The sequence below is a fragment of the Seriola lalandi genome, unplaced genomic scaffold, assembly GCF_002814215.2.
Source record: "Seriola lalandi dorsalis isolate HSWRI2012SDOR001 ecotype SW California unplaced genomic scaffold, Sedor1 jcf7180002054449, whole genome shotgun sequence".
Taxonomy (NCBI): Eukaryota; Metazoa; Chordata; class Actinopteri; order Carangiformes; family Carangidae; genus Seriola; species Seriola lalandi.
This window is the reverse complement of record NW_019525002.1, coordinates 1-17,684: the sequence shown is the minus strand read 5'-3', so window position 1 is coordinate 17,684 and position 17,684 is coordinate 1. Positions and strand designations below refer to the sequence as shown.

The window sequence follows — 17,684 nt, the reverse complement described above, 5'->3', positions numbered from 1 at the left end:
TTCCCTCAACATTCACACTTGACTCCCAGTCCTCATCTTTCAACTTTCAGGTAAGAGACCTCCTTTAGGTTTCACTTTTTCTCTATTCCATTGATTGGTTTTATTAGACTCTTTGAAACGCTCCTATTCATGTAGGTTCAAAAGCATGCATTAGAATCAGGATGGAGCCATGTTAAAAGTACCTATTTATATTACACTGACAGGTCAAATGTATGTATAGAATTGTATTTCTTTGTGCATCATACAGATGCATTTCTTTCTTTGCAGTAAAGATACACAGTGCCAAGGAAGGTTCAATACTATTGCATCAGTTAGACATACTTGCACTTAATCATGTGCAATGTTACATAGTGGTAATAATGTCCCATTTCTTATCTACTGTAAGAAACAAGAGCTGCTATCTCTGCATCTGGAGGAAATTGAGAACCCGGCCACTAACACTGTCTTCTCTGTTACACTGTCTAGTCTCAGCTGCGTCCCTAAGATCAGGAGCTAAGATGACTTTCTACGATGACATTTACCCATTCTACCCTCTACAAAGGACCTCCTTCATCTTCAGTGGCAGCTTGCTCACCATTATTCTGGTCTTCCTTGTGCTAGCAGTCAGTCTTCTTGTCATTCTGCCAGGGATACGAGGGAAGTCGGTGAGTGCATCAGATAAACTATTACTCACTGCAAACACAAAACCTCAGAATTGCTATTTCCCTTTGTGCTTTAATTTACTTGTTCTCACCTTTCTTATCCTAAGCATCAAAAATAATCATTATTCTGTTACTTCCCTTTCAATCAGAGGCTGTTCTGGATGTTTAGGATAGTTATCAGCTTGTTCATAGGTGCGGTTATAGTGGGTGAGTTTTGTGTTCTTATCATCGTTGTTGAATAAATCACTGATTTTTCTGTTTATTGTTATCATGATAAACATTTTTGTTCTTTTCCTGCAGCGCTCAACTTCACTAACGACTGGGCTGAGGCCAGAATGATCACTAATGCCACCTACAAGTCTTTCAGTAACGCAGTGGTTAACGCAGAGGTCGGCCTGCATGTTGGACTGTACGGCATTAATGTTACACTGAAGGGTGAGTCACTCTGTGTAGATGTACAGTACATTCATATGCTGATACATTACATGTTTTACTTAGATACTCTGCTCAGTTTGTATAGCAAGTCATTTTACCTGTCTTGATGTGTTGATATGAACTTTAGGTCATATTGCATGTACATGAGTTTGCATTTCTTCTCTCTCTCAGGCAATCCTGTTGTACAGTTCAATGAGACCATTGACTACAATGAGATGTTCAGCTGGCATGACACTATTGAAGAGGAGTATGAGGAAGCTCTGGAGAAAGGTTTACCCAATCCCATCCTGTATATTGCTGAGAAATTCACTCTGAGCAGCCCATGTGGACTCATCTTTAGGTACAGCTTCTCTGGAAGATACGCCTCTGCAACTCTTTGGTAAGTACATATGACTCACAGTATGAAGTTGTAATACGATACCGTTGATTTCAGCAGATAATCGTTAAAAAAAAATAGCGGAAATTAATATGGCAGCACACTTTCACAGGACTGCATTTTGCTGCTGGGTGCTTGCCAACATCCTGTTCTCCATGCCGGTCATTCTGTACGCTGGGTACATGACGGTGGCCACTGCTGCCTTCATCTTTTTCTCCATGGCCTCCTTCTCCACCATCATGAATGTGCCGCAGTGTGTTTTCTCCATAGGGACTGACTCCTTTGAAACAGAATACAGCCATTCATTCTGGCTGGCTCTGGCTACAGGTAACGATAATAAACTGCACATTGATTTCAGATGTTTTGTACTTCTGACTGACATACAAAGCCTCCTGGGGGTAGTGATCTCTACTAACTGAGATGATTTCCAGGTGTTCTGTGCACCATCATTGGGGTTCTGGTGGTGCTGTTTAACTTTCTGATACCAGAGAAGATGAAAGAAGCTTTCAGCAGTGGTGTCGACAGTTATGAAGATGAGGACGTTTCTTATGGAGAGGGCTACCTGAATTCAGTTTTCCTTGATGGAGTGACGATTTCACCACTGACATCGAAAGTCACCACAGTAAGTTCTTTGAATTAAGATACTGTAATACTGCACTTCCTCTTGACTCGTAACAATCATCCTATAAACATTTTGCCGCTTGTAAATGGATTAAAGAATCACTACCCTTATGGCTAAACTTTTACGTCTACAAATCATTTAAAAGATTTATGCTGCTCATTGACTATGATCATTTTTATTTCTGTTTCAGGAACATATATGAATCTATCCAGGTTTCCCTCGGGAGCTTTTCCAGCCAATACTTGAAGATATTTTTGCTGAATGTGTTACAGAAGGAGTGTCTGGTTTAATTATCTATTGTATGTGAGCCTGTGAGTGTTATGTGTTAAACGATTTAAGTGTAAATAGTTTATTGCCATGTTGCAGTAGTTGTAAATAGAATATATGAAGTTGTATGGGATCTATACAATGTGTATATACACTGATTAATATGGATTATAGGTCTGTCACTGTTCAACTCGTTTGTTTGATTTCAATTATTTTTATGTGATGATAGCCTCTGTAGGATTTCTTGCAGTGCATGCACGTTGCCAATGGGCGATTTAATTTGTGAGCAGTGTCATTATTACATTACATTAACTTTTACAGTGTAATTATTAGTTCAGTTCACAGCTTCTGAGGGTCCAAATAAATGTGAATATACAAAAGGAAACAGCCTGTGAAAGGTCAACTGATTCATCTCTAAACCAAGCAAATGTTTTTTATTGTCTTATCTGTTTATGGGTAACACTTTTTTTGCAGTAACACCTTAATAAAATGAAAACAAACAAGTGTTCAGCAGTGAGTTTGTATTTTTAGTGTCTTTTAACATTACATTCATTCAGTAATGTATATTTTGATACATTCTTGTACGCTCTGGTAAAGGTAATGATCACCCATACTGTATGTCTTTGAAAAGTCGGTGTGTCTTTGGCCTTCAGCGTCACCATAATACACATAGTTTAGTGCCTTTGTACAGCATATTATTATCTTCTTTTAATACTTACTGTAATAGATTATCATGTCAGATTGAGAATTAATCCCTGGTCAGTAATTCTTCATAATAACATGCATATACTGTAGGAGTAATATGGCCTTTCCAATCAAGTCCTTGAGTAATCCAAAGTATTTACAGTAGAAGTACATTTTTTAAACTCCATACACATTATAAAAATGACTAAATAAAAAATAAATGTACTAATTTATCTCTTCATAAGAAAATAATCATGACCTTAAAGCTACTTCTCTTCAACACCAGAAACTCACATACAGTACTACAGACAGAGCATTCACATTGTAAGGCCATTATGACAATGTAATTCGAGATAAAACCTGAAAATGAGAACTGGATGTTCTTTACAGCATTGCAACAAGAGGCCGAAAAAATAAAATGATAGAAAAATAAATTCTCCTCGTCCCACTGAGCCACCTGTCTTATCATCTGTCCGTCGTCTTCACACCGCCAGACATGCAGCACTACAGTGGGCTGATCCATGCAGGGTCTCTATATGTAGATAGGCGTCTCCTGTCCCGTCAGCAGTCTGAACATCACAGCGGGCATTGTCTTCATGTTGATCTGGCAGAGAGGCAGAGGTGAGAGGAGCAAGGACAATTACACTCTCAACTTAAGAGCCCATTTATAGAAGCACCACTGTAATTCACATCGCTTGAATCCAGACCTAATTTACTCCCTTCTGAGCCACCAGAGAAGTCAGAAGAGAACTTGGATCCACTACTGATAAATAATGGGCTTTTATGGCTTTTACTGACATACAGTGCATATTGGGAGAAATCTAGGGAAATTCACACACAAAAACAAATTCCCAGTATGTTAATAGTTGGTATATAATAGATTTGAGCTGAAGTAAATAAATTAGTTTCCTGACGTTGACAGTTTGCTAGAAACGGAATTACAAATTATGTTCTGGACAAATTGTGGCCAACTAAGACTTCACAAACAATTAACTTTCACTGGTTGCACTACTCAGAAGTCAGCTTTTTCCACAAAGATTTAAATATTTAACTTTGCCATTTTCATCAAGGACTTTTATTGATTTCATTTATTGATTAAATGCAGATGTGGAACTGTATGTATGCAATAATCTGGGATCTGAACCATTCTCAAACTAATCTCATTTGTAGGTATATCTTTAAAAGGCCTGTATGGCTCAGTGATTTGTGTGGTGCAGTAAACTTTGTAAATTGCCATCTTGTGGCATGAAGAGTTCTTACCTCACCCACTGAGACAGACAGGGTTTGAACAATCTTCTCATGTGCCATGGCAACAACACTCTGACCATTTATTTCAATGATTCTGTGTCCAACACGAACACCGCCTCGCTCTGCGATGCCACCTCTCATCAGACTGCAGATCTGTGATGTGTGTGAAAAAGATACTATGTAACTGCATTCATTGTATAGCACAACAATCACTCTTAAAAAACAGTGGTGCTCTTCAGAAGTTGGCAACCATAAATTTCGAGCTTCAACCTAAAGGTTAGTGTAACATTTACTCACTGACAAGGGCTTACTCACAATGCCATTCTGAACACTGAAGCCGAGCTGGAACTTGAGATCAGGTCTCTTGATGAGGACAGTGGTGACAGGAGGGCAGCTTACAATACTCAGCTTTACCTTCACCTGATTCTTGAGACCCTGGAACATATCAAAACTAGAATTACCACCTTGCCTCCGCCAAACCAGCTAAGTTGCAGGAAATATGATCACAATGTCCCCTTCCTGAGTTACAGCATTGAATAATCCCCACATGTGTTTTTGCAGAACACTGTGATGTCACAGTGACCTTGGCCTTTGACTTTTCACAGCCAAAGTCTAATCAGTTCGTCTTTAAGTGAATGTTAGTGGCAAATCTGAAGAAATTCCCTCAAGTTGGTCTTGAGATATCAAGATACTGTCCTGCTAAATACAAATCCACGGCTGAAAATAGTCTGCAATAACTGCATTATTTACACCATTTTTAGTAGTTCGCTGACAAGACTAAAATTATTTAGCCTTTATTTCAAAATAAAAGCACATATTTTTTACTTATTTTTAAAAAATGTACATCATATGTATGGAACAATGGGCTTGTAGCTGAAGGGCACAGTCAAGTGAAGTCAGTTAATTAAGTTAAGTTTGTTTTTGCATGATTATGTAGATGGAAAAACTCATCTAGGATGGTATGGTTTCATGATTAAATCAAACATTTGTTCATGTGTCTGTTTTGTCTATCCATTTTCTCATTTTGAGGGTCATCAGAGGCTGCAGTGTCGCAGAAAACCCTTACATACATGAAAATAATATTTTTGTTATCTATGACGAGTAAGCCACCGTGCCATTCCCACGTATCATCAAGACTGGTTTAACACTAAATATCTACAAAGACTAACAAGAGCTCCCTGATATACTCTGTACCTTGATGATGCCCTGGCAGGTGGCCAACGGCAGCCCCACCAGGCTAGTGTCATTAATGGACATAATCTGGTCTCCAACACTGAGTTTTCCAGAGCGAGCTGCAGGGCCGCTGTTCAGCATACTGGCAAGGATGACGGTGGGCAGAATGGATCCCCAACCGGACTCCACGATCACCACACCGAGGCTCTCCCCTTTCTGCTTCTCCACATACAGCTGGAAAGCAGGAAAAGCATTTCCTAATTCCTTTTCAAGCACATTTTAAATTTCACATGCCCATATGTATGACATATGTGAGCTTCTGGTAGAGCCATACTTATGTTAATGTAAATCCATCATCCACATTTCACCTGCTGCCAAATAAAAAAATGTCACACCTCTTTACAGTTGTCTGAGTTTGAGAAATGGACGAGGTCATCGTGGTACATTTCCTGGGAGTTGATGATGTCACTGTATTGTTTCTGGCTCAGGTCGGTCGGGTTGATGCCGTTGGCTCGCAGGAATTCTCTGTAGGCCACGCTAAAGGCCTGACCAATGGACTGTGCGATGAGCTGTGCCTATGGGAAGGGGAGCATTTGGGGAAAACTATTCAGCAGAAAGGCTATCCCAGTTGACAACAGCAAGGAGGTGAGAAAGATCACATTGGTTTAAGTGACCACACAATAAATATCTAAAAGTATAAACCCATAACTAAAAATCTATGTATAGTTAAGGAGAAAACACTCACATCCTCTGACTCAAAGACATAACAGATCATCCTGTACTGAGTCTTCCCGTCACTGGTAGAATCTGGAGACTCGGGAGAAAAATCTTCTGATGAAGCCTGAGACATGCGTCTCCGAGCCATCAGAACCACAATGCTGCCAATGTCGGCGATATAGGAGATGGTACGCAAGGCACTGTCCATCATTGTCTCCTGTGTGGAGCAAAAAGAAAAAACAACCATTGCTCATTATGTCTGAAAACAGATCAAACACACAAAGATCTAAGAGTTACTCACCTGCGTGTCAGCATTCAGCACTTTGACAGCTTTAGTGGAGATAAACAGGTCCACCTCTGTCATCATTTGAGAGTCTTCATCTTGGCTCTTTTAAATAAATGACATATTGCTTTAGTGAGACATTTCATATATCTGTAATTTAATCTCACATTTCAAACTTTCAGATGACTGTCACACACTGACATGGGGAGGTAAGCGAAAAAGTAATACAACAGCTCCACCGTGTGGTCAAAAAATGAATCTACTGCACAGTCAACCTTTCATAAATAGTTCACGTGGCAATAGAGATACAGCTATACACTTGAAAACCCTGTTCATTGATTGAACCTCTGCCAGTGCTGAGCAAGTATCTTACAAATACACCAATTTCGATTTCTTAAACCTGAAAACACGCCTTTAGGATTTGGAATCAAGTCTGTATCCCTGTTCCTTTGATAGCTAAAGCTTTAAAGGCATTAAAAAAAGGCTTAAGAGGATCCCAGATCCAGAGCACCACCGAAATCTAATCAATTTCCCCTGAACCCAAAACTAATCTGTTCCCCAAATTTATTTAAGTCTGTTCCTACATTTTTGAGACAGGCTGTTAGGAAGAAAGCAGATTTAAATACCTGTAAAAAAGAAAAAAAAATCAATGGATGTTAACAACTGTCTCCCTAAAGAGGCAGATTACCTTGATATGACTGACAGCTTCATGGGCCTGGGACATGCGAACAGACTTGGATGGATTTTTATCAGACAACACCTGAGTGCAGCCAAGGTAGTTAGCAGCAAAGATGATCCCATCAATAAGATCCTCAGGCTCACAGGGACCTGGGACTGTGCAAAGTAAAACAAAAGGCTCTTGTTGTGAGACATTGTATTTGTCTGCATAGAAAACTATAAAATGTAAGAATATTCTGAGATATTTACCATCCTCAAAGCTGGGGAAAGAAGTAGCCTCCTGTGTTTTCTTTAAAATAAGTTAATATATTATTAGTTAGACTTCACGTGCATACATCTTAATGTTAGTAAAAAATATCTGTGGGTGTTGTTTCCCATGTATAGTGGTTACAAAAACTCAAGTGTGAAAAATGAAATTATAAAGATAGAAGAAGACAGACTAAGTTACGTGGTCATAAATTTAAAGTTGTTGATTTACATCTTTGACAAATCAGATATCTTGGCTGAAACCTGCTGCTGTGTAATACATCTTCACCTTGGGTGTGTGGGTCTCCTCTGCAGGGACGAGCTCTGGACACTGAGGCCTCCTCGCCTGCTCTGGCACGTCCTCAGGCATCATGGCTGTGCTTGGCTTCTCAACCTGTTGTACAAAACCTTCCGCTTTAACTTGAGCAAGTCTTGTTTGAAATTTTGTCCTATGTAGATGATTATCCCACAGGGGAAAGGGGACAAAGACTATTTGTGGCAAAGCATTTAATTAAAATCTTACTTAATTCACTCTGGGATACAGTGATGGTAGACTGGGCACAAATATTAAAGAAACACAAGCCACAGGGGATGAGATCTGACAAAGATCTGCCCCATTTGCAATGCGTACCTGCTGGGGCTTCTCTGGCTGTCTCTGCCTCTCCTCAAGAGGCTCCCTCTGTTGTTCCGGTGTGTGTTGAGGAGCCAGCGATGGCTTGATAACCCTGGGTTCGTTCTCCTGGCTGTTAGCAGAGGAGGGACTGGGTCTGGGAGCAGGAGGAGTCTCTCTGCGAGGCTGGCCCTTTTGGGTCTCGGCAGGTGACTGAGCATGGGAATGAGGAGGTGGTGGGGGAGGAGGATGTTGCTTACTGGAACCAGGTCTAGCTTTGGTCCGCACAGCGGTCTTTTTGCAGTCCTTTGACGAAGTCTTTAGACGCTGCTCAGTGCTGTTGGTCATGCATCCTTTGATCCCAGAAACAATATGCTCAACGTCCTCTCCCGTTGCCCTCCTCCCTCGTCCTTTGCCCTGCCTCTCCTTCTCCTTTGAACCCATGTGAGATGACTCACACTTCTTACTGGCTCCTTGAATACTATGGTTTCTTGTAACTCGAATGTCATCTTCTCTTTCCCTTTCATCACCTCCCTTTCTAATTCTTTCATTATCATTGCCCTGATAAAGGCTGGTCGGTCTTTGAACACTGTTCTCTGTCTCCTCTAAATCCTCTATAAATTTGGCCCCATCCAGCACCTCTTCTATCTCATCTCCGTCACTGAAGAAGAACCTATTCTCCTGGCCCTTTCCCACCTCCCTCTCTGCTTCATCCCCAGCAACCGGGGCACAATGTGACCTAAAGCGATGGCCCGTCTTGTGAGGCTTAGTGTCAGATTGTGATCCCTCACTTATTTCTGTGCCATGACGAGCTCTGGGAGTGAACTGGTCGACAGCACTGCTGTTCTCATTAATATTATCACCTACTGCATGCTTTATATAGCCACCGTCCTCAGGACAGTACTGCTTGTAGTACCTCATGTCCACCACGCCCTCTCTGTTCAAATGCAGCACCTCATCATAATCCTGCTCCACATCGGAGCCCACGTTGTCGTACTCGGAGCAGGTGTCCTCCATGTCCTCAGGACTAGGGTCACAACTCATGTAATAGTGGTTTGCAGAAGCAGAAGCAGTCAGCTGGTCATTGTTATCATCTTTCAAGGCGCAAGGTGCTTGCTCAGAGGCCTCCCTCACCAAACCTCGCTGCTCCTCTTCACTCTGTTTTGTGAGTCCTGGACCGGGGCACGGTGGAGGGCTGGGAGCCAATATTTTGGAAATGGTTCCTGGCCTCTTACCATGAGCCATAACTGGCCCTGTAAGCCCACTACCCTCAACCCTGTGAATATTAATAGATAATAGTGTTATTTTTACAAATACTTGCATTATGATATCTGTAAATTTTCACTTGACATTTTCAATAGCACATCTTCTTTGATACTCTCTACATGCTCCTACTGCCTCTTTCCTCATATTTAAAATCACTGAACAAATCATATGTTTTATAAGTAAGCTTAAATGAATTTCTTCAATGGAACAAACATACTGTAGAAATCAACTATCACAGGGTACGCCTCTCTCTCCTCTGTAAATACACAAATTATTTATCCATTAAGATTTCATTTCAGCTACAAAACAACCTCTTCGCTTGTTATCCAACAACACACCAGAGCATCTCCCAAGCACATCACTGCAGCAGATTTAAATAACTTATGGTCAAAGATTCTTTTACACAAAATGATATGATAAATGTCTTAGTTTCACACTTTAAACACACAGAGAAACAAGCCTGGCTTCAAGTACAAACAGTAGCCTCTTGTTTAAGTCATAAAATTTACATTCATCCATTATTTCTACATCATCAACATCCACATGTGCCATTTAAGTCCTTTTGTCTATGGTGACTGATGATGTTGTTTGTTATCTGTCAACTTGCTTTGTTGTGTCTGCTCTGATTTTGTCTAGATGTCCTGCAGAACAGGAAACCTTCTGTAAAACTGCTTTAAGTGAGTCAGGCCAGCATTGTGTGGTATTCATTTTCTGTGAAATCATTGTTACTTTTTCTACTTAAAAGTGCTTACAATGAAGTGTCCCTGAAAAATTCATACAATGTGGTTAGTGTGGGTGCCAGATCTATGATTCATGACTTATGTCCTCTGAGGTTTCTGTTTGTGGAATAGTACATCATTCTTTTGACATGTGAATAGCAGCGCTCTGAATGAATGTTTGCTTTGGACTGAGCACAACAAAAAATCCTTATGTCTTGGCAAATTAACAGATGATGTGTAGTTCAATAAGGATGCAAACACTGTTGGTGGAAAAGGAATGTCTTTGTGCTCTTGTTTTGTCTCTTTTATGATTTTTTTTAGTTGTTTAAGGAACCAAACAACAGTAAAACAGAAACAATACCAATCACAACACACTTGCACCAAATTGAACAAAGTCATACAGCATTATGGGGCTGAAACCTGATCAACAGAAAATTAATCTATTTTTATGATAATGTAGATGCTTTTTTTAATGCAAAAATGCAAAAATTAACTGGTTACAGCTTCTGAAATGTGAATATTTCCCCATTTTCTTAGTCATATGTGAAAGTCATTGGAATATCTTTTAGTTTTTGACTGTTGGTCAGACAAAAATAGCTGTTTAAAGTCGATCACTTTGGACTCACTTTGGATATTGGGAAAATATGATGGGCATATGTAACTACTCTCTGGCATTCTATGGACCAAACTATCTATCAATTAAGAGTATAATTGGCAGATTAATTGGTAATGAAAATCATAGTTGCAGTTGCAGCCCTACAGTACTACAAACATACAACAAGATATAACACCAAAAAATATACTGTTAAAAAGAACATTAAAAAGTTATTTATCAATTCAACAAAAAAAAACCTATACATTTTACATATATTGTTATAAATGTGTCGTCTTATGTATTCCCTGCATCCAGCAAATCTCTTTTCATCTGTTATGATTTTAAACAATAGAAACTCCCTGAAATGTGATAATGGTGTTCTCAATCTCAGTCTGGCAATAAAATCTATTTCACTTGATAAGCACTGAATGTATCGGAGCTATCACAATGAACACAGTGGTCTGCTACACGCCCAGTCTGAACATGTCACCACCAACACCCTTATCTAAACATGAAGCATCGAAGCTTGTGGCTGAACTGGAAAAACAGTTCGACTGTGCTGTTTGCTTTCTGAATACGATTCAACACACTAAACACAGTAAATCCCGTTGATCAGATAATAATGTAACTGAGATTCTGATGTACCGAGAACAAAAAGCTGCAATAAATAAACAAGGCGGACCTGATCATGACCTCTCCATGGTGCTGAACTGCTAATTAAAAACAATACGGGTTCATTACAGTCTTTCAATGCGGCTCAGTGTTTGAGCATCTTGCCCTGCCCTTTACGTATTTGTGGTGGTATTTTATAAAGCCATTACGCCGAACTTTTGCCGCAGCTGCAGGGGTGGTTGTTGTGGTTGCTCCGGTTTCCCCCCAAGTGGACTCCGCACTCCCATCTGCCTAAATATCGATATGATAATTGGATGTATGTTTTTTTTTCTTCCTGCGCATATAGTACGCATTAATGGAGCTGACTCCCTCCCCACACACACACTCTGCTAGTTTCACCATCTGGAAGCATCATATTATCCTGCTACTGCTGCTGCCGCTGAAATTCACATCGACCTTGATTTGAAGCATCGAGACTGCACCATGCTGACATCCAGTTTACGGGCTGCTGTTGTACCACAGGAGCACATCAAGCATTGTCCCCAGCCCTGTTATCGCAAGCCGGATAGGCCATATGTGCATCACTATTACATTTTTCCATCTATGCAGAGAAAAATCCAGTGTGGCACTTACCAACATCAGTCCTGCCGCTGGCCCTCCTTGTAAAATGCCCGTGTGCTGATCAGATCAGATTGCTCTCCGGAATGGTGATTTTTGAATAAAAGCCGCACAGCAGCCCAGGAACCTGTGTAGAAAATACACCCCCCATCATGTGCTTTCTGCTCTGCTCCCCAACATAAAACACTGTGAGAGGCAAAATAAGTGCATGGTCAAATATTCGCCTAAATTACTGAGCTACACCATTTTAAAGCACTTAGTTCTTATATATTTAACTATGAACCGAAGTGTAATTTAAGTGAAAAAAAAAGTAGAAAAAATTATTGTGTATATATTTTGCATTATAATTAAAAATCGACTTCAATTTAATATATATATAATATATATAGATTTACATACCTAATATTTTACATCTAAAACAAGAATATTTATTTATTTGACCGTTTTTGATTTTGCATTTAGTTAGTTGATAAAATATCGATGCAGTTGGGATCGATTATTTCTGCCTAAGAGGCGTTCTGTGCTCCGCTGGTTGAGCCTGAGAAGCGGGATTGTCATGCAGCTCTTCTGTTACCAAACACCACCGGTATGTTAGCTTATGTATTGAACCACTGGCAGTTTTTATATTAATGTTTTTTTTAGTTTTTTATAATGATTGAGCTGCTAATATGTAACTATTTAAAATGTGTTAAGTGTTTATTTCTGAGCCAAGTTAGCTTTTAAGTAAGCTAAACGGAGCCACAGCATCATTCATCTCGGAGTATGCAACGTGAAAAGTGTCTAAAAAACGTTATCATCGAGCAACACCACAGCCGCCTGCACCATGACCGAGAGCGCCAACAAAGGCAAACCGAAGAGAAGTCTGTCATTGTCCAAGAGCAAGAAGAAAGGCAATGTCACAGCTGGGATTTCTGCCAGTGCTGCCACCTCGACTCCAATCACCTCCTTCTTCAGCAACCAGCCTCCATCTAAGCTGGCCTGCCCCCTGTGTGGCCAATTGGTACCAAAATTCAAGATCAATGAGCACATTGATTTGCAATGTCAGAACTTTGAGAGAGGAGACAGCAGTGCCGCCTCAGCAAGTAATAGTGTTGTGCCAAGCATCCAGCTGTCACCCAGAAAGAATCCCACAAAGTCCCCAGAGCAGAATCAAAAAAAGGAAGAAGATGTCAAAGAGACCAAGACCAGTCCTTATTTCAAAAAGAACAACATTCAGCAGGAACCACGGGAGATAAACAGTAAAACTGTGGTTAGGACAATTGACCTGGGAAGTCTCTCCTCCAAGCTATCTAGAAAGTGTCTTAAGCTACCAGAGAGGACACAGACAGATGGTAAACATGCACCAGCGCACCCTGAAAAGGAGAGCGATCCGCCTGAGACACTCAGCAGCTCACAGAAAGAAAATGTTCTTATTCAGGGTTCAGAGAACAAAAAAGACTCTGTGACAGTCATTGACCTGACAACAACAAATGCTGAGACTCCACCAGCAGTGGGAGATCTATTGAGTTCAGAAAAAGGACGTAATCTTAAACAGAACACACCTAAACCTGAGACTTTCCAAAAAGTGGTTACTCCAACATTGCACTCTTCTTCTTCCAAACTAGCAAAGAGGAAAAAGGAAACGACTTCAACTGGCAAGACATCTGGTTTCAGAAAGAGAGCAAAATTTGAGAGGAGCAGGGAGCCAGAGGAGGTGTTGCCTAGTGAAAATAAAACAGGGACGGCTGATGTGGACCAACATAAAACTGAAATGCCCTCTACCTCGTCTTCTGACCCCCTTCTGAGTTCAGAGGAAATTTTTGAGAAAAATGCTGCAGTCATCCATAGTGTTTCGCTGCCAGAGTTTTGTGCTCAGCAAACCCCCAGTGAGCAGGCTGTGGAGAGCCCTCACCTACCACGACTTCCCTACTACCTCAGAAACTTCCGGACAGTATTACAGGCTGTGCTGGAGAATGAGGACGACAGGGCCTTGTTCAACCAGGATGATATGTCACTCGTACATGCATTCGAGAGGCTATCAGGTATGCTGGAATATCACTCGGATATTGTCATTAAAAAAATGAAATGACAATAATAATGAAATCAGGCTTAATTGTTTTCATGTTTCTTCTCTATCAAAAGTCATGGGACAGAAGCTGTACGTGAGGCTCTTTCAGAGGAAGCTGAAGTGGCTTCAAGTGAATAAACTAGATTATGAAGAGATAAGCAGCGACCTGGAACCTGTTGCTCAGGAGCTGGCTCAAAATGGCTTTCTACAGACAGGTAAATGATGACTGAAACTTTCAAATATTTAAGAACATCTCTGTCTGAGTTAGCTGAATTACTGACATATTTATTATCATGCTGTTGCAGGCTGTATATTAATATTTGTCTTTTTTTTTTTTTATGACTGCTTAGACAATGGATGATTGATGGAATTAGTGTGTAACTTGTAACACTGGGAGTACTTAGTATGTGTGTCATCCTTCTGAAACACCACATCACCTCAAACGCATACATTATTTATTTTTCTCTTGTTAATGCCCACCTATGATAATTTTTGCATCTCGAAGAAAATGATCTTGAGGACCTAGAAGAGGCTCTGGATCTCCTGCCTGCTCCTGAACTCAAAGTTCTGGCTAAGACCTTCCACCTGGGCAGTTCTGGGACTCAGAAACAGCAGCTGGTGGATGGGCTCCTTCGTCTGAGCAAGCAAAAGTCCCTCTTCTCTCTGGCCTCTGCTCAAAACAACATTAGGGCTGTCATCCTCAAAAGGTGAGATGATCAGTTACCTTGGTTTATTCACAGCACTGGTATTACAGTGATGATCTCACCCCTGTCCTCTCCAACATTAAAGGGCGAAGCAGCTTGCAGGTTCCTGTGTGCGTCTGTGTCGTGCTCCTCGGGCTGTCTTCTCTCGCATCCTTCTGCTCTTTTCTCTGACGGACAGCATGGATGAGGAGGAGATGGCGGCTGGTGGCCAGAGCCAGCTTTTTACCATCCTGCTGGTCAACTCAGGACGTCTGACCTTCCCGGACTACACAGTGAAGCGTACAGCCAAGGTGTTCCAGGACAGAGAGGATCTGATCAGGTGAGAAAGAGTTAAATTGAGTTTATTGTATTTTCTCTAAGCAGGATAGACAGGGATATGTACTTCTGACTCCATCCTTCTCACCAGGTATGAAGCATCCATGCGATCCCTGCAGGAGGTTATCTCAGCTATGCAGCTGGGTCAGTGGGAAGAGGCCCTAGAGCTTTACACCACTGCCAAAAGTGCCTGGCTGGAGCTGAGGAAAAACCATGACTTGAGGTGATGAGGACATCAATCTATCTATTTGTTTCTGTGTGAAGAGTCCCTTGTGATTGTTTAATGTTAACATTACTATTGTGTTGGATAGTCATCAGGAAGAGCTGCCTGTGTTCCTGCGCAGCTTCACTACAGGATGGGCTTACACTCGTATTTTATCTAGAGGGGTGGAGATCTTGCAGAGGCTACGTCAATATGAGGTTTGATGACCTCATCCACTCACACCCTGTCACAGATTTAACTATTTACGAAGTACATCATAATTAAAGCGGTTACTTTTGTGTTTCAGGAAGCAGTAAAGGAGCTGCGGTCTTTACTGTTGCAGACTGTTTACTGTCCTGACAGCCGAGGGCGATGGTGGGACAGACTGACACTAAACCTTCACCAGCACCTCAAAAAACCGGAGGAAGTGAGCGCCACTCACCTCCTCAGAGACATTCATTTATCTCATTTATCTCTTAGTGTGACACGGTGCTCAGTAATAGATGTTGTGTTGTCATTTGTTTGACTGTTGGTCTTTTCCCATTGCCCCAAGGCTATTTGTGCTATTAGAGACGGGCTGTCAGACACTCTGGTACGAACAGGACATAAACTCGCCCTGCATCAGAGAGCTGTTAGGATGAAAGAGTCTGCCAGCTTCAAGAAGTACTACCTGCAACTCAGAAACTTACCCTCTATTCATGTCCAAGACGTGAAACATGTGAGTTTGGCACGATCTGTCAGTACTGGGTTTTCCTGGGAAATTGTTTGGTGTATGAAAGTAAACATGCTTGTGTCTGCAGGTAACAATCCGAGGACAGCTGTTTCCTCATGAAGGAGGCATGGGGAAATCTAGGTTTCTTTTACCGGCAAATGGAGAGGGGGAAGAGGGTGCTGATGCAACTTTAATATGTTCTGTGGAAGAACTGTCTTTAGCACATTACAGCCAACAAGGTTTTGACCAAGGTAAACAACTTTTCCACTCCTATCGAAAAATAAAAAGATTTGGATATCCTCTGATCACAAGAACTGTACTGTCATTTTTTTTAATGTAACAGGGATCCATGGTGAAGGTTCAACATTCTCTATGTTGTTCGCTCTTTTGCTGTGGGATATCATTTTTATGGACGGTATTCCAGATGTTTTCCGGAACCCATTCCAGGTAAAGTAAGCTCCATACAAGTGCTGCTGAATAACCGTACATCTATACAAGTTTAACTCATGTTTATTTTCCCCCCAACAGACATGTCCACTGGATTTTTACACCGACTGTTTCTATGAGAACAGAAAGGAGGCGATTGATTCTCGTGTTCAGTTACTCATTGAGGCGTCTGTGGAGACACTACATAGCATGTTGGAGGATGTCTGGACCTCACAGGAGGGTAAAGTGTGTTCACTGGTCAGCTGGGAGCGTTTCTCATCCCTTCAACAGGCACAGGTATTTACTCTTACTCTGTGAATACACAGAGGCTTCAGAAAGTATTCAGTCCCAGTCACTTTTTGCACACTTCATAATGACAAAGTGAAAACATGTTTGAACATTTTTTAGACTGAAATATGAAATAATACTGAAATCTTACATTTACAAAAGTATTATGACCCTTTGCTGTGGCACCTGTGGTCAGGTGCCTCCTGTTTGCCATAACTTTCCTTGATGTGTCTAGAACTTGATTGGAGCTCACCTGTGACAAGTATTAGAAAAGTACACACCTGTGTATAAGGTCCTGTAATTCATGATTTATAATGCATGTCAGGAAAAAATCCAAGGGAAATTGTAGTGAAGCATAGATGAGGGCAAAGGCATAAAGAGCACAGTGTTTGTGAAGTGGGAGTTTGGAACCACCGGGACAGAACTTCAGAAGTCCTCTGCAGAGATGGAAGAATCTCCCTAAAGAACAACCATCTCAGCAGCCCTCCCAACAATCAGGCCTTCATGGTGCAGTGGCAAGACAGAAGCCACCGTGAGTAAAAGCAATATGACAGTCTGCTTGGAGTTTGCCAAATGACATTTAAAGGACTCTGAGCATGAGGAAAAAGGTTCTCTGGTCTGATGAGTTAAAAATTGAACTTCAAGTACTATATCTGGTGAACACCAGGTACTGCTCATCACGTGGCTAATACCATCCCTGTGGTGAAGCATCCCTATGGTGGCAGCATCCTGCTATGCGGGTGCTTCTCAGATAGGGAGACCGGTCAGAATTGATGAATGCAGCCAAACACAGAGAGGTCCATGTACTCTATTTGTGAAGAAACCTGAAGATGGCGGTTCAGATGCTTCCCATCCACGATGGAGCTTGAAAGGGTCTGCAAGGAAGAATGAGATCCACTGCCCAAATCCAGGTGTGCAAAGCTTGAGATTTACCCAAGAAGACTTAAAGCTGTAATTGCTGCCCAAAACTACTGAATTATGGGTCTGATTACTTTTGTAAATGAGACATTTCAGTTTTTGCTTTTTAATAAATTTGCAAAAAATTCTAAATACTTATTTTCACTTTATCATTATAATGTATAGATTAATGAGCAAAACTTTGTATATCACATTATACATTATATAAATGTAATCTATATAGTGATTCTTACATTGTGTGTAGTTACAATGGGACAGATAATGCAAATTATGCCTTGATGA

The 17,684-nt window shown here is 41.0% G+C and overlaps 3 protein-coding genes across 3 annotated transcripts; 2 read left to right on the top strand and 1 right to left on the bottom strand.

Annotated features, from left to right (window-relative positions):
* The first annotated feature begins 472 nt into the window (after positions 1-472).
* duoxa (dual oxidase maturation factor) lies at positions 473-2,796 on the top strand. Its single transcript, XM_023411090.2, has 7 exons — positions 473-644; positions 791-848; positions 942-1,076; positions 1,248-1,455; positions 1,565-1,779; positions 1,884-2,074; positions 2,265-2,796. Exons 1-7 carry the CDS (start codon positions 498-500, stop codon positions 2,274-2,276), a joined length of 966 nt encoding a protein of 321 aa, XP_023266858.1. The 5' UTR covers positions 473-497; the 3' UTR covers positions 2,277-2,796.
* A 49-nt stretch (positions 2,797-2,845) lies between these two features.
* apba2a (amyloid beta (A4) precursor protein-binding, family A, member 2a) lies at positions 2,846-11,914 on the bottom strand. The gene is made up of 12 exons (XM_023411095.2): positions 11,806-11,914; positions 8,002-9,256; positions 7,660-7,764; positions 7,374-7,413; positions 7,135-7,280; positions 6,465-6,551; positions 6,192-6,380; positions 5,842-6,021; positions 5,468-5,680; positions 4,589-4,708; positions 4,286-4,426; positions 2,846-3,629 (listed from the first exon to the last, which is right to left on the bottom strand). Exons 2-12 carry the CDS (start codon positions 9,223-9,225, stop codon positions 3,558-3,560), a joined length of 2,517 nt encoding a protein of 838 aa, XP_023266863.1. The 5' UTR covers positions 9,226-9,256; positions 11,806-11,914; the 3' UTR covers positions 2,846-3,557.
* Positions 11,915-12,342: 428 nt separating this feature from the next.
* LOC111658533 (fanconi-associated nuclease 1-like) lies at positions 12,343-16,493 on the top strand (the record flags this gene model as incomplete). Its single annotated transcript, XM_023411101.2, has 11 exons — positions 12,343-13,811; positions 13,912-14,052; positions 14,343-14,544; positions 14,627-14,860; positions 14,948-15,079; positions 15,168-15,276; positions 15,366-15,485; positions 15,612-15,776; positions 15,859-16,021; positions 16,114-16,217; positions 16,299-16,493. Coding segments are annotated over exons 1-11 (2,763 nt in total), but the record flags the coding sequence as incomplete, so codon positions are not given.
* Positions 16,494-17,684: the final 1,191 nt, after the last annotated feature.

Excerpts from the sequence above, each read along its gene's own strand:
- apba2a (XM_023411095.2), bottom strand. The coding sequence starts at position 9,225 with ATGGCTCATGGTAAGAGGCCAGGAACCATTTCCAAAATATTGGCTCCC. Across the intron at positions 6,552-7,134 it reads AAGCTGTCAGTCATATCAAG|AGCCAAGATGAAGACTCTCA; the intron begins GTAATCTGCCTC and ends TTTATTTAAAAG. Across the intron at positions 6,022-6,191 it reads ATGTCTTTGAGTCAGAGGAT|GCACAGCTCATCGCACAGTC; the intron begins GTGAGTGTTTTC and ends CCCTTCCCATAG.
- duoxa (XM_023411090.2), top strand. The coding sequence starts at position 498 with ATGACTTTCTACGATGACATTTACCCATTCTACCCTCTACAAAGGACC. Across the intron at positions 849-941 it reads CATAGGTGCGGTTATAGTGG|CGCTCAACTTCACTAACGAC; the intron begins GTGAGTTTTGTG and ends CTTTTCCTGCAG. Across the intron at positions 1,077-1,247 it reads CATTAATGTTACACTGAAGG|GCAATCCTGTTGTACAGTTC; the intron begins GTGAGTCACTCT and ends TCTCTCTCTCAG.